Raw genomic sequence first — 24,567 nt, forward strand, 5'->3', positions numbered from 1 at the left:
TTCCATGGAAGTTTTTAACAACAACAACAATAATAATAATAATAATAATAATTGAAAATGAATATATGCGATTTTTTTTCCGAAAAAAAAAAACGCAAGACATGTGAATATATTTTCAGATATCCGAAGAATCTTCAACTTAAAAATTTTGTGATATCTGCTATAAATTATTATTATATATGATTAATGATAGAATTTACATTCAAATTAATGATAGCAGTTCATACCCGTTCTTTTACTTCAATATTTCAGTGTTGGTTGCAGACTCGTATTATCTTGCAGTTGAATAACGTTTCTGACTAGGTTATACGTTCCATTTGGAAACAACTGGCCACGTGTCTATTTTTTCCCGTTAAGATGGCATTCCTGTACTCGATTTACGTGTTCTTTACTATTTTATATATCGCTTTGGTATCAGGTTTGTATGTTTTCATTAAGAAAAAATTTATATTACGCTATTTTATACTTATTAAACTACACTAAATCAGAATTACTACATGCTTACGTTTGTTGTGGTATTAGTAAAATGAATGTTATTTGCAACCGGAATTTATTAATATTACATTATGAAAATATTGGAACCGTTGAATTGTAATTTAAAATGGATAAATTTGGGTAGAATTGTTTACATTTTGACGGTATGTGGTATTGTCTTAAAGAAGAATGCTAGCTAGGTATAATTTCTTTGCACATCCTCCCGAAACAGTATGAATTATTTATTATGGACTTACTGGCTTTCTTGAGTGAGGTCCTAACTAAAGAGAGAGGAAAAAAAAAAAAAAAGAGAGAGAGAGAACGAGGTATCTTGCAATTCTTGTTTATCGAGGCTTACCGCCCTCCCCCTTAGGTATATAATATTTATTTACTGGTAAATAAAAATTTTGTATATTTTAACAATTGTGAAGTACACATATAATGTGTACTTTAGAATGTGGATCTTCCATCATATCTGTTTCTTTGATCTTTAAGTTTGCTACTAATAGTTTACTAATAGTTCATTACTATATATAAGCAGAGTTATTTATTGTTACTATAAAAAAGTTTAATAACCTACAAAATTTTAATAATATAAAGTTATACAATATGCCAACAGAAACAAGTATATATGGCATGGCCAAAAATTATAATAAAGTAATATTAGTAATAGTAATATTAACAAAAAAATTGTGATAAAGTAAAACTAGGAGTTGATATTTAGATGGGATGTTTGGTCCATGTTGATTGCAGTATTGTTTCTTGCCAAGCACAAGATCAGAACTAGTATGTAGATGCTGCCAAGAAACATCTGTGTTATGGTCTTTCTGTGTGAAGTTTTCAATTTGTAGTATTGGATAGTATAGTCTTGCCAAAGAGAGTAACACCTGGATCATTCAGTGGGCTATGGGTTTTTTTTTTTTTTTTTTGGGATAGAAGAATGAATAAGTTTTGATTTTTGAATATCATACTTCTGTTTATGTACTGGTGCTGTTATTTAGCAGTATAGATTAAGGCTCAGTAGTTCATGCTTGATTAGTCCATAAAAAACGTTTCTCCTTCATATATAACTTACTAGTTTGGGGATAAATAGAAGTAAGTTCAAATTAGAGACCTGATCTGCATAATCTAATATGTTATTAAACGATAACATATGTATAGGTGGTGTATTCGTTAAAGGGTTACTTATGAATTCCTGATATGTATCCTCGATGGGTGTACAGTATACCAGAACAGTACTATGCAGTTAAATTTGTTATTACTAATCCCCTGTCAACAATTTTCCTCCAAATTAGTCAATCAGTTGTCACCACTCTGATATTGTCAAATGTTATCTTTGTTTTGTAGGTGTTTCTGATTGGATCAATCCACCAAGCTCCTGTTCTTTCTCTGGGTTTTTTCTTGCCAATTTTGCATCAGACATTTCTTTTGCTTACTTCTCTCTTTGTTTAAGTGATCATACTACCTCATATAAGCTCTGCTCACCCTATTCTTGATGTTAACAATATCAAGTTCTTTTTAGTTTTAATAAAGTTCTGTAGGTTAAAATTGGTTTCAGTATTGTTTTATATATTGCTAGTTTTGTGTTTTTGATAATTTCTCTTATTCCATATATATTTTTCAGCTGGCTATCTCACTGTACCAGCTTTGTTTATTCTGTTGTCTAGTTCCATATTTAATTTGAAATCTAATAACCATTAAATGGTGATGTAATGGTAAGTGAAGAGGTCTACCATAGTGCATTTGGAAGATCAAGTGCTCTTGAGGTGAAAAGACAGCAGCTAAAGTTGGGTTAGCTGGTGACATGGAGATGATAGCTTTTCCTTTTAGAAATTTAGGTTTCATTCTTTCTATTCCCTATCCTACAACATAGATATGTATGTTAAAGAACATACAGTTTTGTAATTTGCAACATGGTTGTAGCCACTTTGGCTAATCATACATTGAATGAACAACAGTTAAGTGGAAACACTCAAATGCAGTGCATAATTTTTCCCTATTATCTTTTAACCATTAAATACATATAGTAGTTAAAATAGGAAATCTTTGTTTCCACAGCAGTTTATATTTGCAAAGAACAGCATCAGTATTTAGATTAAAATATTTTATAAGTTATGTAAGTATCATAATTAATAGACTTTCTGCAGCTCAGTCAATAGAGATAAATTCTTTGGTTTGAAAGACTTGGATTCGAATCCCATCTAGGATGCAAAGAACCTTTACCAACACTTTTTGGGTAAAGGTGAATTAGTTGGGCATACAGAGGTTGTAGGGTTTCCCCTCCTAGAAACTTGGGTGTTTCATCTTTCAAAATGACTTCATATCACAAGGATATCATATCCTTTTTCAGTTGGAAAGGACCCAAGTTTGATTGTCGTTGTGATGAAAGGAATCTTCATATTGGTTTTTTTTTCTATTTAAGGTGAGATCTCATACAGAGGTAGCAAGGTTTTTATCTCCTGGAAAGCCTAGTTTTTTTTTTTTTTTTTTTAATCCAGCATACAGGCAAATTGGTCTGGAGAACACTCTATTTACAGAGAAAGTGCTAAAAGTACTATTGGTGGTAGTAGATGGCATTGTGTATATTTTGTGGTAGTGGGAGGATTAAGTAGTGGAAATAGTGAGTTGTGTGGAGTGGAGTGCTCTCCTGCAATGAGTCCTTGGAAGTTTAGAAGTACCATGCAATAATGATAATAATAAAACATGCAATTTATAGACAGTTAATTCTGTCTGCATTATCTACTATCATAATCAGTAATTAGGTATGAGATGTCAAGTTACTTAGCTATGACAGGCCATTGAGCCTAACAAAAGGAAGATGAGATGGGATGAATAATTAACTTGTTAATATACCCTCTCAAGTAAAATTCAAACTCAGTGTGGTTCTTTAATGACCAATTTGTCTAAGGTAATTAGTTCAGTTCATTTTAAGTGTTATAACAGTTTCAGTGTAGAAACTGCTAGAAAGAAAATTTATGAAAAAAGAAAATGTATTACATATACACTCCTAGTCACATGTGGCAAGTAGAATGAATCCTAAATGACAAGTATTGGAGACTGGACAAAATATATTTTTTTACTTAATATCATAACAAAGTAATTAATGGTGTTGCATCTGTGCAATGCCACTAATGAGATGAAATTCTTATTGAGACATATCATACCATAAAAAGAAAATGGGAAGGGTCTTAGGTGAGTACATCTTTTGTGTGTGGTAGGTAGGTGTTGCATAATTTGTAGAATTCTGGTTTATATATATATATATATATATATCATCATCATCATCATCAAATTCCTGCCATGTACCCTCAAGGGGTGTACAGGATATGACAGTACTACATGAAAAAATTACATCATAACTCTGGTGATGTTGAGTTGGGGTTTGTTTTCAGATTTGTTCCAGTAGCTGACTTTTCGCTGTTCGCCCTGGTTCCCTGGCGAAAACAACGGGGGCCTTGTTTAACCGGGCGACGCCCCAGCCGGCATGAAATTTTGTCATGTTGTACCATCATTTTTTATTTTGGTTTAACCAATAAGAATACAATTTGGTCGGCTAAATCCCAAATTGCCAGCCCATCCTCGTTCGTTCAGTATCAAAGTAGATACCCAACAGGGTGCACCACGAGAAGGTGAGGATTGGACATTAGGTCAGAAGCCCTGGTCGGTTCTCTGCATTCCTTTAAAGGCTATGTGGAGGTCTCCTCTCAGTTATACAGCTTTGACCCTTAAGCACCCCATATATATATATATATATATATAAGTACTCCAGTTAGCTCTGCTGAGAAAACTTATTACTGAGGACTTTATGCAATAAATCAAATTACTTTTAAACATCTGAGCAACAAGAGCTAGCATCAGACTCAGGCTGTCCAACTGAACGACAAATGACTAGTAAATGAGAACCAGTGAATTACATTGACATTGAATAGGACTACTATATTATCTCAAAACTAAGATTTACAGGGTGTTCGGGATAAATTTGACAGTTTCGTAAGGAAAAAGAAAATCTTCTTTGTATCTATTAAATTTAATGAATTGACAAAAAAACATTACAGGCAGAGTTAATTACAATACTATCAACAAGATTTACTCAAAATAACCACCATTAGCATCGATCACAGCTTCAATTCTGCTTCGGAACCTCGAACAAGCTGATGCTACAGTCTCCCTGGGAAGGGCCGCAAAAACTGTTTTAATTTTATCCATTAACTGGGCTTTTGTATTACTGGAAGTGCGATTGGTGTCTTTTTCAACTGCGCCCCATACAAAATAATCCATGGGGTTAAGGTCTGGGGAGTTTGGAGGCCAAACATTTGGACTGGTGAAGTCGTAGAAATTTTCAGACAACCATTTTTGACTTTTCCCAGAGGTGTGGCAAGGGGCCGAATCCTGCTGCCATACATACGGCCTACCATTGGCTACCCTTGTTATCCAGGGCTTGACTACAGTTAGCAACTCCACGAACAAAGCCCGAATTCCAATGCCAGGGTTCTTCAACACCTGTTCCTGCAGATTTGCGAGGAATTCTGCTGTACGAACGCAATCAGATCGTCTGCTAGGGATCTTTCTTCTTGCTACATCCTCGTAGTCACCATTGCAAGTCTCTAGTTCATGCCTGATTGTTTTTACTGTATTCAGGGAGCATTGGGCAGCAGTCGTAATATCCTTATTTTGATGGCGGGCACGAATCATCATGATACAAGTTATTCTCTTCCATGATTCAGGTGGGTTCCAGCTATCCATCCTTTCTGACATCTTGTATATGAATGAAGAAGGGTCCAAACTTTTAAATGAAGAGAAGTGTGTGTTAATACATGTAACTTACGGAAAAATATAATTAATTATAAATATGTCAAATTTATCCCGAACACCCTGTATAGTTAAATACATAATGTCATATTTTGTAAAGATAATTTAATCTTTCCTATTTTATTTTCAATTAGGTCAGATTTGTGAAAATCCATCAGTCAAGTCCAATGTATATTCTACTACAGATGGAATGGTTATTTCAAATGTTGCTTTCATTGCTGAGTTTTCAGTAACATGTGGAAATGGAGTTAAAGTAAGTAAAAGTCTAGTATAATTCAGATTTTAATTGTAATGTAATGTTTAACTTTTAACATTTGCAGTGATATCATCAGCACTGAATTAAGGAAAAGATTATGCAAGTAGAATGGTGTATTTACTCTTTTAGTTTTTAAGCTAATTGTCAGTTAGCAAATGTTCCTGCTAAAGGATGCTTCTTGTAAACAGAAAATTCCACATTACAATCAGTTACAAATTTTATAGGTAGATATATCCACTCCTCTTTGCATCATCCTTCACAAAAAATAGGTATTATCAAAAGCTTTGTGCACTGAAAATGCACAATTTGTTTTTCTTAGTCTCTTCTATTAGAAGAATTAAATAAAATAAAACTTACTCTATTACTTAATGGACACAGCGAGGCCTTAATACAGAAATATTTTTGATAATTATCATCTCTCTATCAGATTGCAATATGATGTTAAGAGGATCAGCATACCCAACTGTCAAGAAACATCTGAACAAACAGCAAGGACACTTCACAGATATAATTTTTACACCACCTTGATACCAGTCCAGAAGTTGTCATCTTTCTTACCGCCTAACAAAGATACATTATCACCTCTATCCTTGCCTAGTGTTTATCAAATACTACCCTGTTCTTGTCATCCTTGCTACTTTGGAGGCCATTCTGCTACTATTAGAATCTAAGAACATCAACATTGTATAAGTTTTTGGAATCTGAATGTTTAGGCCTCACTTTTCATACCATCGACACTAAACATAGTTCATTGGAATCACACCAAGATGTTATGCTATAGTAGGTTCAGATTTGATTATCTGTTTTTTGAATTATGAGAAGCCCTACACCACTGTCCTAATCTTAATCGGACAGACTATGCCAATCTGTAAGGTTTTGGGAAGTAATCACTATTAATTTTCTTCATCATCAAATTCCTGACATGTACCCTCAAGGGATGTACAGGATATGATAGTACTACATGAAAAATTTACATCATTACTAACTTCCTATCTATAATTTTCCTCCGGATCAATCTGTTACCTGTCAAAACTCCAATATTATCAGATCTTATATTTCTATCTTCTAAGGCACTTCTTACTGTATTGATCCACCTATATGTTGGTCTTCCTCTGGGTCTTTTTCCTGCCAACCTAGCAGAGAATACTTGCTTTGCTAATCTTTCCTTTCTCATTCTGTTTAAATCACCATACCACCTGAGATTAGCTCTGCTAACACATTCCTGGATGCTAACAGTGTCAAGTTCTTTAAAAGCTTTTAAGTTAATAAATAGTTATTTTCTTATCTATCTGTGTTCACATCAATACCATTTAAATCCAATTCAACATGTGTGACGAACACGTAAGCCTATCCACGCATCATGACATATTGAACAAAATACATAGGAGTAATAAATTCTATTTGGTTTTTTTCTTACATGTGTGAAGCCATTATTTACAACATTATACTAAATCAAATCCATAGTTCAGTGAAGCAGAATCAATTGGAAGAAAAAATGAAATGAAAGCAATTTCATTAAAATATCAACTGATTGAGAAGTGTTAAATTATTAATAAAGTATATTCAATAAAATAAATCTGGTATATCATCACTTCATGAACAACATTAATTTCATGGTAGTAATTAAATGACTGCCTGACATTACTATATAAAATTATGAGGTACATCCAGAAACTAAGTTCTGATTGGTTGTAAATGAATGAAATTATATTTTTAGTATTACTTTTGTCACCACTTTACATGTACTGTCAGCTACTTCTCTGCATGTTCATCCTCTTATTGAGATGTCATATGGCCTCTCTCACCATTGAAGTTTTGATCTAATCCATCATGGCCATCTTCACACCGTCATTCTTGTTGAATTGTTAAGCTGCTAAGAGTGGTGAAAAAGATTGGGCTATGGAGGATGTGTGTGTGTGTGTGTGTGTGTGTGAAGAATTCTCAATTGAATTGCATGAACATCAGCATGAGGTTGTGCATTATCGTGAATCAAAACAGCTCCAGAGCTGAGGAAGTTGTACCTTTTTGTTTTGAATATACGGTCACAGTTTTTTAGTCTTATAGTAAATATCTGCATTTATTGTTGTTTCTTGAGGTTTAGTTAGTGAGCAAAACACCACTTCATCTGTCCCAAAATACAATACGCATACACCTTGTAGGAAAGTGTCTGCTGACTTTCTTTGCCTTTTGGAGATCCACTGTGTGCCATTATATTGATTACTCTCTGGTGCCACATGAGAAATCTAAGTATTATTTTCATCATGTACATTCATTCTCCTTCACTGAGAATACCATCTTATTTCCTCACTCATAGCATTTTTTCCAAATTTCAGCATGGTATTTTTGGCATTCAAAAATTTTGTCACTGTCTCACACTAGCAAGGTTTTTGATTCTCTTACTCATCTTATGATTGCAAGCCCATAAATGCATATTGAGAATTGACAGTATATCTTATATTTCTTGACTCCTGTGACATCACTGTTCCCACTCTTGCCTGTTGCATTATCTGTATGTGTTATCAGAACTTAGTTTTTGTATGCATTACATATTCTTTTGGTTTATACTTTGTAGGGATCTACATCTTGCAAAAACAGACAAACCAGCTGGAGAACGCATGCAGTTAAGACATAAAATACTGGAGACTTATAACCTTAATTATTTTGCTGTAATTCCATTAAAATCAAAATCGGTCTGTACACAGTGTGCCTGTTAAGTAATGAGACAACAATTATTATATCAAAACAAAGAACTATATTTGGAATTGTCAATTTCACAGATTTAAAATAATCTTCCTACAACTCCATACAACATTTACGTCTGTTGTACTGGTGTTCGAAGGCACAGTGGAAGTCCTGAACTGGAGCCTCCTTCAGTGTCTGTGTCACACTGTTCCACTGTGTGACGATATAATGGCACACAGTGGATCTCCAAAAGGCAAAGAAAGTCAGCAGACACTGCATGCCTATTGTATTTTGGGACAGATAAAGTGGTGTTTTGCTCACTGACTAAGCCTCAAGAAACAACAATAAATGCAGATATTTACTGTAAGACTAAAAAACTGACAGTATGTTCAAAACAAAAAGTTCAAACTTCCTCAGCTCTGGAGCTGTTTTGATTCAATGGATGTCCTCAATGTTGTTGAAGCACTCCCCTTTCAAGGCACACTTCATCTTTGGGAAGTGGAAAAAGTCTGTGGAGCCAAATCTGATGAATGGAGGAGGGATGTTCAATCACACAGATTGACTTCAAAGCCAGAAACTGCTTCATGGGCAGTGCATAATGTGTGGTACATGCAATATAAACCAATTGTTGTTGTGGAACAGTTCTTTTCTAACACATCACACGTGGGTGTACAAATGTTGCATTACTCCTAAATAATGCTGACCCATTCACTGTGGTGTCCTCTGCAACAAATTTACGGTGGATAATTCCACCAGTGTTGGAAGAAAAAAAAACAACCATTGTCTTGACATGTGATTTTTGCAACCTGATGTTCCATGCCATTCCATGCTCTGGCATCTCGTTTCCAGATCAAACTAAAAACACCAACTTTCATCACTAATGATCTTAGCAATACGTCACGACCTTGATCGACTGAATGGATGAAATTTTGACAACATGCAACCCGGTGCTCTCTCTCTCTCTGTTCATATGTCAACATGGATGGCACAAACCTTGAACAAATCTTCCTCTCATGCAAATCTTTCTAAGATTAATCTGTCCATTTCCTTACCAACACCAAGCTGTACAGTGAGTAGCCTAGTGGTTATTTGTCTGTCATGGACAACAATTTCCCTAGCTTTCACCACATTTACATTTATCTGTGCAGAAGCTAGCTGTCAACAACGTGGTACATCCTCCAGGGACCTCCTCCCCCTCTTTAAATGATGAGAAACTAGCACACCTGTGCATGGCTCAAGCAGTCATCACTGTAAACATTTTTTTTTTCAGGTCTTGGTACACTTTTGTAGCAGTTTTCTCTAATTTACAGTAGAATTTTATCATAGCTCTTTGCTCCATGATTCAACTTCTGACATGCTCTGCTCACACACACTCTTATTTCAACAGTTGCTACAAAAACTGCTGCATCACCTGATTCGAAAGTTGCAACTGCGATTACAACACACTTTAGTGGGCAAAACTATAAATACGCTTGTTACTTTTATTCAGAGGGCTGTCTCTCCTGTAAAAAAAAAAAAAAAAAAATCAATCTCGTTACTCAAGAGGCACACTTTGTATATTATAAGTGTTCAGCCATTCATGTTTCTTTATTATGTTTAAAATTTATAAATTTAACTGTTTTAAAATCAATTAATTTCTTACTGCCCAAGTAATTTATTATTATTGATATAAACAAGAAAACCAAACAAATTTATCAGGTTTTAGCAATCCTGAATTGAAGATATTGATTATAAGTGACTACAACCTTCAACTGTTCAAGAAATATGTCAGTGGATTTCTTCTTTCTCCTTAACCACATGGCAGTATGACAACCTCTGACTGGCAGTTGAAATTGGGTGATAAAAAAAAAAAAAGAAACCACCATTGCATCTGAAATGCAAAACTGCACAATGTTGTTTGTGGTTCATTAAATGAAATGTGCAACAGTTACTGATTCTTTTGGTGGAAGAGGTGTGTGTGTGTGTGTGTGTGTGTGTGTGTGTGTGTGTGTGTGTGTGTGTGTGTGTGTGTGTGTGTGTTATATAATCCTACCAATGAAAGGCTGAACACATATTAGTGCTACAGATGGGCAATCTAGAGACTAAACAATTTTTTTTTTCCCAAGTAACTTCAGACCTCCAGTAAACAAGGTAGTAGGAGTTTTGCATTACCCAATATTTTTTTTTTTTTTGTTTTGTTTTTATATTTTAAAAAAATGTTTAAACCTAACCTAGTTCAAAAACAAACCAGACTAAAAGTATACAATACATTTACCCTACCAGTCCCATTGTATGGAAATGAAATCTGGACATTAAGATAAGACATCATCATCATCATACGTATATCAAGGATTTAGGCCTAGTATGGCCTGTTCCGGCCTTAGAAGTCATCGTTGAATCGTTTAAGAGGACGTCCTGGTTTTCTTTTTCCTAATGGCTTGTACTTTAAGGCTTGTTTTGGTAATCTTTCTGTTTTCATTCTTTGAACGTGTTCCATCCATCTATGTTTATATTTTTTTAATTTTTTCAATTACTGGTTCTTGGTTTAATTCTTTCATAATATCTTCGTTTCTTTTGTGATCAAATAGGCTATACTTTGCAGTTTTTCTCATAAACTTCATTTCTGCTGTTGTTAATCTTTGTTTGTCGTTTTGTTTTATTGCCCAGATTTCACTTCCATACATTAAGACCGGTAGGGCTAATGTATTGTATACTTTTAGCCTGGTTTGTTTTTGAACTAGGTTTGGTTTAAATATAGAGTTAATTACTCCTGTTATTTTTAAATATTTTGCAATTTTTATGTTTATATCTTTTTCATTTTCATAAGTGATCATACATCCTAGGTAGTTAAATGAATTCACCTGTTCTAAGATCTTGTTATCTAATACTATTTTAGTTCTTGCTGGATCTTGTCCTTTAAAGGCCATAGTTTTTGATTTTTCCGTTGATATTATCATACCATAATCTTTGGATATCTCATTTAGATTTAAAATAGCTTTCTGTAAGTTATCTTCAGAATTTGTAATTATTATTTGGTCGTCTGCAAAGAGGAGAGTGTTTAAGTTAACTGTAGGTGAAAGTTTAATTCCTTGATGTAAATTTTTACTCCATTTTATTATTATTTCATTTAAGTAGATATTAAAAAGAGTTGCTGAGAGGGGACATCCTTGTCGGACCCCTTGGTTTATCTCTCTTGTATATGATAACTCATGATTTAATCTTATTTGTATTTGATTATTTTCATATATACTTGTGACAGCTTTTAGGATATTATTTGGTATTTGTCTTTCTTTTAATATGTTAAATAATATGTTTCTTTTAACTTTGTCAAATGCTTTTTCAAAGTCAATAAATGCAATATGTGTTTCTAAATTATATTCTCTTCTTTTCTCTATTATTAATTTTATTCAGAAGCTTGGTCTATACATGATCGTCCTTTTCTAAATGCATTTTGTACCTCTAGAATAAAGTTTTCGGAATATTTCATTAGTTTGTTATTTAAGATTCTGCTGTATATTTTGTAACATGAATTTAGTATACTGATACCTCTATAGTTTTTAGGGTCATCTCTATTGCCTTTCTTAAAGATAGGAATCACAATTGCTTTTTTCCATTCTGTTGGTGGGATACCAGTTGAGTAAATTTTATTTTAAAATAATAAGAGTCTTCCTTTGAATCTTGTTCCTGCGTATTTATATAGTTCTGAACCTAGCTTATCTTCTCCGGGTGATTTTCCGTTTCTTGTTTCTTTCAGGCTGATTTCTAATTCTTCAGTTATTTCCTTTTCATTTTTGTTAATTGTTTGCCAGTTGTCTTTTTTAAAATATTTGTCTGTCCACAGTTCTGTGTAGTAATTTAGAAATTCTTCTAATTTCAATTCAGTGTTTAATTTTATGTTTTCTTTGGTATCTGCATTTAGGTGTTTCAAAATCTTATATACATTGGGTCTTATTTTATATAAATCATGTTCTAAATTAGAAACAAATTTATTCCATGATTCTCTGTCTTTTTCTGACTTCTCTTTTAGCTATGGCTCTTATTCTTTTATATTCTATTTCATCTTCTAATCTTTTACTGCTTAACCATTTGTGATAGGCTTCTTTTTTCTTTTTGATTATTTCTTTGATTGTATCATCCCAGATCTTCAGTATTTTTCTTTTATTGAATTTTTTGGTCTTTCCTAAGCTTTCATTTGCTGCTGCATTTAGTATCGTTTTTATATTAAGCCATTCTATTTCTATTTCTTCATTTTGTTTTATTTTATCTAGATACTGGTTAATTCTTTGTTCATATAGCCATTGTACATTTGTCATCATCATCATCATCAAATTCCTGCCATGTACCCTCAAGGGGTGTACAGGATATGACAGTACTACATGAAAAAATTACATCATTACTAACTTCCTATCTACAATTTCCTCCAAATCACTCTGTTACTTGTCAAGACTCCAACATTATCAGATCTTATATTTCTATCGTCTAAGGCACTTTGCACCGTATCAATCCACCTATATCTTGGTCTTCCTCTGGGTCGTTTTCCTGCCAACCTGGCAGAGAACACTTGTTTTGCTAATCTTTCCTCTCCATTCTATTTAAGTGACCATACCACCTGAGATTAGCTCTGCTAATGCATTCCTGGATGCTAACAATGTCAAATACTTTCCTAATATCCTCATTTCATCATCATCATCATCATCAAATTCCTGCCATGTACCCTCAAGGGGTGTTAGGATATGACAGTACTACATGAAAAATTTACATCATTACTAACTTCCTATCTACAATTTTCCTCCAAATCAGTCTGTTACTTGTCAAGACTCCAACATTATCAGATCTTATATTTCTATCGTCTAAGGCACTTTGTACCGTATCAATCCACCTATATCTTCGTCTTCCTCTGGGTCGTTTTCCTGCCAACCTGGCAGAGAACGCTTGTTTTGCTAATCTTTCCTCTCCCATTCTATTTAAGTGACCATACCACCTGAGATTAGCTCTGCTAACGCATTCCTGGATGCACACAATGTCAAGTTCTTTTCTAATATCCTCATTTTTAATATGATATTGCCATTGATGCCATCTGTTCACGCCTCTAATCTTTCTCAGGACTCTCATATCTGCGGTCTCTAGTCTTTGGTCAAGTGTTTTACTTCTGACCCAGCTCTCAGATCCATAAGTTAAAACTGGTTTGAACACTGTCTTGTATACAGCTAATTTAGTGTTCCGACTAATTTCTCTCTTATTCCATATGAATTTATTCAATTGACTTCCCACCATACCAGCTTTGCTGATTCTGTTGTCTATTTCTATATTTAATTTACCATCCTCAGTTACCATTTACCATCTTGTACATTTGTGTCATTCAATAGTCTAGTTTTGTAAACAAATGTTTCAATTTTTCTTTCTGTTCTTGTTACTTGTAGCCATTTAGGTGGTAATCTTAATTTTATTTTAACAAGGAAGTGGTCACTGCTTATTTCATATCCTCTGTGAACCTCTACTTAAAGAGAGAATATAATAACAGCTGAAATGAAGTTTACAAGAAAAACTGCAAAGTATACTCTATTTGATCACAAAAGAAATTTATGAAAGAATTAAACCAGGAATCAGTAATAGAAAAAAATTAAAAAATATAAACATAAATGGATGGAACACATTGAACGAATGAAAACAGAAAGATGATGACTTCTAAGGCTGGGACAGTCCACTCTAGGCTTAAATCCTTGACAATCATGATGATGAATAAAAAAAAAAAAAAAAAAAAATTGTGGGAAGGGAAGACTATAGTGTTAGATCCTTGTATATTAATGTTCAAACTATAGATGGAGGAATTATCCATTTAAAGGATGCTCCTTTTATATAGGATATAGTGGTGTTTACAAACTATAAGCATGATGCTGTCAAGTGGGAATGCCAAGTAATGCATTCAAATAACTTGTCAGTTTATTACTAGTTTCATTTAATACTATTAATTGCTAAGTCTTAAATTCGTATTGATTTTATATAATAATAATTATTATTATTAATTTATTCAATGTTAAATTTAGGCAAATAATTATTACATATTTATTTAGAAAATAAATGCGATGAAGCTATTCTTAATATGTGAAGATAAGGTGGTGAAAATGTTCCTAAGATAAAAAGTACCAGTATAAAATTTGGAAACCATTATTGTGTATGCACATTATTATGTTGCTTTTTTGTTAATATTATTATTAATTTTATTATAAAATTATTGACACACTCTCGATTTTTAAAAATTAGGATTTGACATTATATGCTGACATCAATGGCAAAACTGTTCCAGCTACAAAATCTTTGGATAATAACAAATATCAAGTAAGTCTGAGTTATTTTCATTTATTTTTAACATAAGCAGAATTTGTACTTGCTGTTTTACTTTTTGCCTGTACTTGATCTCATTAGTGTCAGTGTGATCTCAGTTTTTTCAATGACTGTTTTATGTGCCTTGACATCTAAACTCATTGACCATTTTTGACCAGTTAGCTTTTTTGAGAAATTTCATTTAAGTGGCATGAAGTTCATTGAATTATCTGGCAGCTAAAAACTTAGATACAGTTGTAAATTAGAATATAAATGACTGATACATTAAAGTTTTTATAATGGAAGTTCACAGTGATTACATTTTTTTTCTTTTTTAAATTCCACCCAGAAAAAGTTTTAAAAATATAGTACCATGGCTGGATTAAGGTTTTTGGTCTTTTATTAATTTTGTGGTGATGTATAATGCTATGCATTAAGAGAAGGGCCACTACCCAGACCGGTTTTGACCTTTTTTGAGGTCTCATCAGTGGGAGTCAGATCCAGAGGTGGTGATACTAAAGTGGAAGTAATGGAGAAGTCATATTTACCTATACGAGTTGCCAAAGGGTGTCACACCTATTATTAAAATTCTCTGGATTAGAGATAAGTTTATGGAAGTTTTTTCACTTGGCTATGCTACTAATTATATATTGGGTTTTATCCTTTATCCAAGTGTAAGCAAACAAAGTTTGCACCTGAAGTACTTTCAGGACTAGGGGCAACTCGTGGTAAAGGTGGTATAAGTTCTCATCACTTTCCTTAGTATCTCCCATAATGCAAAGCACATCTCCTTCCCATCAGTATTTCAGGTGCAAACTTTGTTTGCTTAAACTTGGATAAAGGATGAAACCCAGTATATAATTAGTAGCATAGCCAAGTGAAGAAACTTCCATAAACTTATCTCTAATCCAGAGAATTTTAATAATAAGGTGTGACACCCTTTGGCAACTCGTATAAGTAAATATGACTTCTCCATTACTTCCACCTTAATATCACCACCTCTGGGTTTGGCTCCCACTGAAAGGTTGAAGCCAGTCTGGGTAGTGGCCCATCCCTTAATGCATAGTATTATATATGTCTGCAAAGAGATGTGCTCTGCATTATGGGAGATACCAAGGCAAGTGATAAGAACTTATACAACCTTTACCACAAGTTGCCCTTAGTCCTGAAAGTATTTCAGGTGCAAACTTTGTTTGCTTACACTTGGACAAAGGATAAAACCCAATATATAATTAATAGCATAGACAAGTGAAAAAGCTTCCATAAATTTTATATTTTAAACATTTATTTTTCACATAGTCTGAAAAACATAAAGGTGTTCCAAGCTACTTAGGCCTTCACTAATCAGGGCAATAATCTCACACTGGATAAAGTTTATATCCCTCCTAAAGACAATCGTAAACATCCATGTCATGTCCATGGTAGGATTTATATATATGAAATTTTACTCTTGCATGAGAGACCACAAAGCCAATAGCAGATCAGTACTTTCTGTGGGTAGGGGTAAAGAGAAAAATGTTTTTCTTTTTGAAAAATTGGAGGTTGCAGTTTTTGGGGAATATTTCATGGGGAAGCTGTTTCATAGTTGTTCCACGGAACCACTGTGGAACAACATTTCCACAGTGGTTCTGTGGAAACGGAAATAGAATGAAAGTTATTGGGTACTTGTTATTATAGATTTAACAGAAATGAGATCATGATGGATGCCATTTCTGCACCTAGGGAAATGTATCTGTACAGCAGACCATTTGTGAGGCAGTAGCTGAGAGAATCTTTGCAAAATGGGTTGTCAGTTGAACTGCTTTCTGGACAGCATCAAGAATTTTTAAGAGTGGTTTATGGTAACCCCCCCCCCCTTTCTTAAATGTGACAGCATTATTCCAGGTTGGGTGAATTTGAGGTTTGTACAAAGTAGCTGGGCAGATGAAAAGTAATGTCTTGAGCTAAAAGAAAAAAATACCAGGTTTTTGTTTGGGAGTTGAGGATGCTATAGTAGTGATGTGCTTGTGCCAGGAAAAGCCAGGGACAAGTATTAATTTGAAAATAGAAATCTGGTGAGCTGAGTATTATCAAAGATAAGGGGAGAAGAACTAAATTTGAGAACGGGCCTCTTGCAAAGAGGCCCTTTCAGCAAACTAAATCCTGTGACAGTCTGCTTTTTACCTTTTGCAGCCAAGTTGTTAGTCACCTTTATGGTCGTTCACACATAATTGACTTTCTCTTCTCATAATTTCTCTACCAATGCTGGTGTATCCTAGGATTTGTACAATAACCCACTCCTTCTCCTGTGCATAAATGACCTGTCACTGACCTCAGATGCTATCCATACTGATAATGCACAATCAGTAGAAACTGATTTTCCATAACCACTGCCTTCTGATCTTATTATTCTTCAGTGGGATGAGGATAACCTTGTTAATTTCAGTGCTGCCCAGACACTGTCCCATCTCTCACCAGAAAATCTCATTTTGCTTCCTACTTTTAATAATACATCTTCAAAAATGATCAGATTTCTGTACAAACATGTCTCATTCGAGACACGTTTGTGCAGAAATCAAACTCAAAACAGACTACTTCTCGCTTGTACATTTGCTGACACTTATAAATCATCTATATCTATCCAACCTTTGGAATACTGTTCACACATTTTGGGTAGTGTGCCTAAAAGCTCCCTAAGATTACTTGATGTTATTTAGAAGAGGGAATCTAATTAAACAGTTATCCATCTCACAGATTCCCTTCCTTCTCTCTCTCTCTCTCTCTCTCTCACACACACACACACAGATGGTGGAGATGGTGTTTCTACCTTATCTGTAGATATTTCCATGAAAGATGTTCTGTTGAACTGGCTATTATCATTCTTCCACAGTTTTCCTAAACTGTAATAACATGAACAGCTGCTGATCAACATCCATTTACTGATAACCTTCAAACTCACAGAAGCAACTTCTTTCGTTTCATCTATCTGTTCTTTGGAACAGCCTTCCTCTTTGTCTTTCCTGAAGATTATAAACTTGAGCATGTCCAAGAAACATCTCAATAGATACATTCTTTCCTCCTGTCCATGTCCTAGACTGATGTGCCATAGGTCTTACAATCATTCGTGAGTGATATATATTAAAATGGGTTTGAGCTGAGGTTTAGTGCTGCTGTGAACCAATTCATTCTGCTGAGCATTAAGACATTTGATTCTTAATTCTTATCAGACATGCACATATTACAGGTAAGTGTTTCATTTAAGTCTGCATATAAAGACAATTGTTCTTAGAAAATTGAAAAATAGTATTAAAAGTGAATAGATGTGATTTATTAATTTTAAACTGCTGCAAATATAGTACAAAAGATAGTGACTACTTGCAGAACTCAGTGTTATTGCATAATAAATGAAACATTTTACAGGTTAGTTGGACTGACGAATCTGGAAACATACCATCAGGAAATTATCCTGTTAAGATATATGATGATGAAGGATTTTCAATTTTGAGAAAGGTAATATTAAAAAAAGTTTCCATTTGCCTGATAAGCTTAGATGTCTATCTTTGTGTGGGACATGAAATTTGTCAACTGCTTACAAGCACTGTTCACTATTTAATACCAACATAACCCAACCAAAAATAAAAATAAATAAAATAAAGTTGGGGGGGGGGGAATCCATGTTACAAAAAGATAGGATTTGGTGCAGTACTATTTTAAATTAGCATTATAAATGACAAAAATTCACTGTAGAGAACTGAATGCAGTTTACATGTATTTTTAGTTTTATTACAGCTTTATTAAAGAGGCAAAACCTTTACTATGATAAAGGTAAATTTTGATTGTGATTGGATGACCTCTCATTGCTTCATTAGTTTTTCTCTTGTATAAGTTTTATTGCAATGATACCATAATGCCTGTTCTTTTCCAAATGGATATATATCTTTGATCATTAGAAAGAAATTTTGAAGTTGCTCTTGAAAGATTCAGATTTAATAATGATCAGACACAAATTCATGTGGTCACTCCTGACAATTGCAGGACCTTCATTTGAGTCTGCTATAGTCTTTGTATATTAATCTATCCTCTTATGGTTTGTCTTTATTCCTTTGCAACTGAGTTGCAGTTTTCTTTGTTCTTGTTCATTCTGTGTTGTGGTGGATGGTTCCCTCTTTGGATTTCCCTCTCAATGCTGGATTATCCCAGGACCTGTGCTTTTTGTCTATGCCCTTTCCCTCAATTAATGACCTCTCATGACCACAAATCTTATTTATAATTTGTAGATATCAGCACTTTCTTCTTCATTTGACAAAGCTCACAGTACTCAAATAATTCAATGTCTTCTATATTCACAGTCTTAAAGAGTGATCTCTGTATTTTTTTCAGTGGGATGAGACTATTCTAGTAAATTTTGGTGCTATTAAAGTGGCTTTGTTTGTTTATTGTAAGAAAACTCTGGTTTCACTCCCCCATTACTTTTTGATAATATTCAGATCTTGTGAAGATCAGTTTCTTTTCTTGGGCTGACATATACCTGTAGACTTTCCTGACTCAATGTGTCCATAGGTCAGTGTGTCTAAACACTTATGATTATTATTAGCCTTGTCTTACTCTTCCTAAAGAAATACATGTCTTGTATGCCTGGGATTCATTTCCTACTTTGTCTCTTCAACAAAAAATTTCCTTTTTTTTTTCTTTTTTATCAGTTGCCTCTCTAATGATTATAATTTATCTACTAGAATCCTCTGTGGCATCATAAACACAGGTAAGTTTCTCATTATTCAGTTCCCATTTTCGAATTGTCCACATCTCTGCTTGAAATATGTTCCCATTCAAGGAACTTATCTTTATGTTTAGTGTTGAACATGCCAACTACTTTCTCCTTTCCCTCCCTAGTTGCCTGAGCAAATCACTTTAACAGACTTATTCCAAAAGATCTTGCATGTTTTGGTTCTTCTCAATAATACTAATTTTATTGATAGGGTACTTCGATTCTTCTGCTCCTTATTATACATGCATGTTACGATGGTGAACAGCAGATATAATTATGTCTTACTATTTCATTCATTCATTCAAGCAGATACCAATACAGACAATTAAAATATAATTGTTATTATTTGTATTATTAGTTTTCATATTTATTCTGAATTCAATAAATAGAAAACTTGACATTATCTACAATATAAGTATATCCTCTAGCATGTTTTTTTCCCAGATGAAATAACTGGAACATCTTTAGTCCTCACTCACTTTTAGGAAATTAATAGTCTCTATCCTCATTCCCAGGATTTCAGGATTAAAAACCTGAATTCCAGGTAGGAAGTACCTTACTTGCTTAAGTCAAAGATATTCACCCAAATGCTGGGGGAGAGGAGACAAAAAAGTTCCTCTAGTCAGCAACTAGAATTGAACTTGTGATAGTTTTTTTCTAGCATTATGGAAATTGAAAATATTACCACAAAGCTACACAAGCACTGCAATATTCTTCTTTCTCTTAATGTGCTAGGCTCAATGGCCCATTTGGCTAGGTTACTTGGTTTTATAGAAATTTGATTAGTGTTTTGATGAACAGTTAACTGACTGCAGTCTTTTCTGTCTGTAAATTTCACGTGTTTTATGGCTGGTTTGTGTGTGTCTTTCAGGATGAAAAATCCTATTACCTCTGTATGAGACTTGCTTACTCCCTTTTACTTAGTCATTATGGAGATTCTTTGCATCCTGATTGGAATTTGTACATAGGTTCCTTACCAAAGACTATCATTGCTATTGATTCAATATTAAACTGAATTCTAAGTGTTAGTCATTCTTATTACTTTTTTTCATTCATTTTGCTCATATACAGCACTAATGTGCTACAAGATTTCACCTTTCATATGCTGATCAGACATTTGGTTAAAAAATAAAATAAAAATCGAAGCACCACATTTACTATTTCTGGTATGTGCTGATCGTTCTGTTGATGGTGAGTACATAGAAACATGTTAGGATGACCCTGACCATGCAGAATCCTGTCAAAAAAAATGGGGTGATTTGCTGTGTCAGTCATTGTAAACTGGATGGATATAGTATATTCGTTTGTATATCCAGAACATTTACTAGAATTACCAAAGTGACACATAGTATCAGTTATTTAGGAGGCATCCATGAAAAAATCATTAAAATTACTACTGTCCAGGTAGGACATGCAGATAACACAAGCAAAGATTGAAGTAAAATATCCAAGTCACAGCAAATGACTTGGATATTTTGGTACAAGTGAGGTTAATATTACCTTTTCTGGACTTGCTAAATGACAATCATAAATACTAATTGAAAATATCATACTTTGTATTTTCCAAATCATCCGAATGTGTTTGACAGTGCTAGGTGGTTCTAAAAAAATTTAGCATATCTGTTAAAAACAAGAAATGGTGCACATTTATTTATTGCTGTATGTTTGACACTTAGATTAAAGTATAGCTGATTTACTATTAAAACAGAATAATATTCTTCAAACTGTCAATTGGAAAGTTAATTACTGAAAGAAAGAAAGGTGGGATAAAAAAAGAAAAAGAAAACCAAATCAAAGAAAATAGGAGGGTGGGGAATGCTCCCAATATTACTGATATTTTTTATTTTTGCTTTGTTTCAGAATATGTATTTCTAAGTCTATTCCTATCAGAAATATATATATAACAAAAAATAACTTTATTTTCAGGCACAGCGCAGTGGTGAGGACACTTCAAATATTAAATCACTTTTTACTATTGACATCAATCATCCTGTAAGTAATCAGTGTATTGGCATTATTATTACATGAGGTGTATTTAACTTTTTTTTGTTATAGTTGGTGTTTATTCCTTAAGAAATCACTTTACTAGTTGGAAATTAGCAGTGACTTGTTGCTGGTGGTTTATTCTCTAGCTAATAATTCATTTTCATTAGCTTCTAACATTTATGGTATTTGATCTCACTAGTAAGAGATTTCTTTGGAATTGCTGATTTTTAGTATTTATTTGTGCTGTCCTGATTAGGCTAAGGTACTGAAATTATTTGTTAGCTTTATTACGGAATACTATATTAGTATAGAGAATAAATCTCATTCATGTAAAAGCAGGTTTTATGTGAATTTATTAATTTTAAGATTGCAAATATTGTTGGTTTACAAAGCATATAACAAAATGGTTTGATAATTTTCAGTGAACAACAATCTCCTTATAACAGGTGACAACTAATTAACAAGGATGTTAATGTAAATAGGAAAAAACAATGACTTGTATATTTTCTCCAGATATGATTTATTTTTTTTATAATCTCAAAAAATTAAAATTCTTGGCATAAGTAGTGCAGGCCAAGGCAACTCAAAATATGAACTCTGTCCAGAATCCTGTATATTCACCTTTTTATTAGTACATTGATTATGTTTCACTGGTCTGATGGCCATTTTGAAATGTTGGTTCTCATTAAAAACCTATCAGCTAACACCTTTTATTCCCCTTTATGGAGTAAGCCAGGTCGTTTTAGCCCTATTTAACTTTTGTAGACTGAAGGGGAAGTTCAGTCTCCACTGGTAGCCAATCAGAGATAGCTTGCCCAAGACTATCACTAATTATACATAATTTCCAGTGAAGAGAGAGATGTCTGAGTGTGCTGCTATTTTATAGTCCCTAGTCCTAACACAGTTTGTCTTAGTGTGGTTCTACAGTTGATTTTTCTTGAATTTAGAAGATAATAAACCAAAGTTTAATTGGGGGGGGGGGTTCTACAGGTTCTACAGCCTCTGTTACTCAGAGCCTGTAGAACCTGTGTAGCTCAGTGGAAGTGTGTGTGAACTCGCAGCACTAATCTGCCCGAATTAAAACTTAATTTATAAAATTTAAATTATAAACATTTTTTCTCGCATGCAAATGAAGAATTGAAAGTTTGTTATCAGTTGGCATTTCTGAGCAGTATTTTTAATGAATGAAATGAAAGTACCATTTACACTTTTTTTTTTTAATTTATTTTTTTACAGATACAAATGAGAAAATTTTTTTCTTGTCACCTGATCCACCTTCATCTTTTACTCTATGTTGAATATGGTGCAAATAGGGGAGGAAGCAAAAAAAAAATCTGTTAACACTTTTTATTTGCTTATAGAAAGTAGGACATCAATATGGCTAAAACAGCCAAGCTGTTTTAGCCCTATCTAACTTCTGGAGACTGAAGGGGAAGTTTAATCTCCACAAGTAGCCAATCAGAGATAGATGGCCGACAGGTGCCATCATCTAATGGTCCCTATCCCTAACATAATATACAGACAGTCCTGCTTTGCATGGTTCAGATATGCATGAATCTCAGTTACCACAGTTATTTCAACTTTAAAGCTTATCTTAAATGACCTGTTGGACAGGCTCTTGATGCCACACCAGGAGATCATGCAATTTCTTTATCTGAGTTTTAGAAGTAATATGACAAATCATGCAATTAAAAACATATTTAATTCAAGCATCATGGCAGGAAGTGAATGTATTTGTGTGAGTAATAAGTGTGCAGTATGGCTTAAATTTTTGCCACACCATGCAAAAAACTTTGCAGCATTTGAGTCAAATGTAACTGGAGTTATAGAAGAAATAGCTGACCAGGGAAATGGTGACACTATTTAAGAGACTCCAGATATGCAGCCAGAGGAACTTAGTAAAGGCAAACTTTTTGATATAAATGAGGAAAGTGGTGACAAGAATGAAGATGTCCCTGAGGAAGTGATGGCAGCAAAATACTTCGCATTAAAGGAACTCCTAGATATTTCATAACACTGAAAGTGTAAAGGATAAAATTTTGGAAGCTGATCCAAACTTATAAAGGAGTATGACAATTTGCCAAGGCATAGAAAAGATGCTCACTCTGTATCATAAGTTATATGATGAGCACTTCCAAAGGACTACACAGCCCTTGGGAGGAAACCAGAAATTTTTTTAAATATTATTGGTGGTTTTCATGTTTTAATTTGGAATAACTATGCCCTTTGGCTGGAAAGACTTCGGTTTAAATCAAACCTAGAATGAAGAATCTTGACTCACTTTTCATCTAAAAGTGAGTTGTAGCCTTATATTGGTGGTTGGGAAATTTTCTTCCTGGAAAGCCTGGTTTTCCTATTTGCAAGACAAACTGTTCCACGAAGTTGATCAATTGATTGATGTTGCAGACTGTTTAGAGTGGATTAATTGCTTGATATTATTAATTAGGTTTCTATGAAACCAAATTACTTGGTCAGAAATGTTAAGAAGAGTGTAAAAGTGAAGGAGACAATGCAACACCTTACTACTTGAGTTATTCGTGTGAATGGTTGATTGTGATTAAAGTTAGCATGGACTTAATGTTATTTGGAACTATATGTGAATTCCATATAGTACATTTCTTTAGTTTGTGTTAGTTTGATTTTGCTTTTTGCATTTGTGTATTCCTTTTCTTCTCTTTGCTTTCCTTTTCGACTGGGAAACAATGTCTTTAAGATTATAACAATTTTATATTGTAAATTATAACTTTTTTTTTTGCTGACCATGACCTTGATAAAAAAAAAATAATAATATTCTTTCAAAGCATAATTCACTGTAATATTTGCTAATTTATGAGGCATTTGTAGAATAGTGTTTTTAACATTATTTTGTTTATTGTTTTAGGGTACATATATGGGTCCATGGGTACAGAGTGAATTTATAGCTGTTCTGACATCAATTATACTGTGGTATCTGGCATATTCAGCTAAAGCAAAATTACAAGCATGACAAGTGTTAGCAACATAATGCAAAGTGTTAATTTCACTGTGTGAAAGTGTATGGTGTAGTTGAATAAAATTCTAATTTTATTATGTAAAAATAATGTGAGGGTCTCAATACTTTTCTTGTATAAGAAATCCTTATATTAACAAATGAAAATTCACATTAAGAAACAAAAGTCAAGTTGTTTTATCTAAAAAATGATTATTCCAGTAAACTGATTAACATGGAAAAGAGAGAGAAACAACTTTATGGAAAATACTCTGGTTATCATTCAATTAAATAGGAATAAAATTTAGAGGAGTTGCTTAAGGGTAGAAAACTATTTCTTTTTTTATG

The 24,567-nt window shown here is 33.5% G+C and overlaps 1 protein-coding gene across 1 annotated transcript; it reads left to right on the top strand.

The window, feature by feature from the left end:
- Window positions 1–274: 274 nt before the first annotated feature.
- On the top strand, window positions 275–24,331 carry Tapdelta (Translocon-associated protein delta). The gene is made up of 6 exons (XM_090415781.1): window positions 275–418; window positions 5,418–5,536; window positions 14,462–14,536; window positions 17,921–18,010; window positions 21,192–21,257; window positions 24,133–24,331. Exons 1-6 carry the CDS (start codon window positions 358–360, stop codon window positions 24,235–24,237), a joined length of 516 nt encoding a protein of 171 aa, XP_090271907.1. The 5' UTR covers window positions 275–357; the 3' UTR covers window positions 24,238–24,331.
- The last annotated feature ends 236 nt before the right edge of the window (window positions 24,332–24,567 follow it).

The sequence above is a fragment of the Typopeltis vanoorti genome, chromosome 3, assembly GCF_054136105.1.
Source record: "Typopeltis vanoorti isolate ZY-2024b chromosome 3, IOZ_Tvanoo_1.0, whole genome shotgun sequence".
NCBI classification, from domain to species: domain Eukaryota; kingdom Metazoa; phylum Arthropoda; class Arachnida; order Uropygi; family Thelyphonidae; genus Typopeltis; species Typopeltis vanoorti.

Excerpts from the sequence above, each read along its gene's own strand:
- Tapdelta (XM_090415781.1), top strand. The coding sequence starts at position 358 with ATGGCATTCCTGTACTCGATTTACGTGTTCTTTACTATTTTATATATC. Across the intron at positions 5,537-14,461 it reads CATGTGGAAATGGAGTTAAA|GATTTGACATTATATGCTGA; the intron begins GTAAGTAAAAGT and ends TTTAAAAATTAG. Across the intron at positions 21,258-24,132 it reads CTATTGACATCAATCATCCT|GGTACATATATGGGTCCATG; the intron begins GTAAGTAATCAG and ends TTATTGTTTTAG.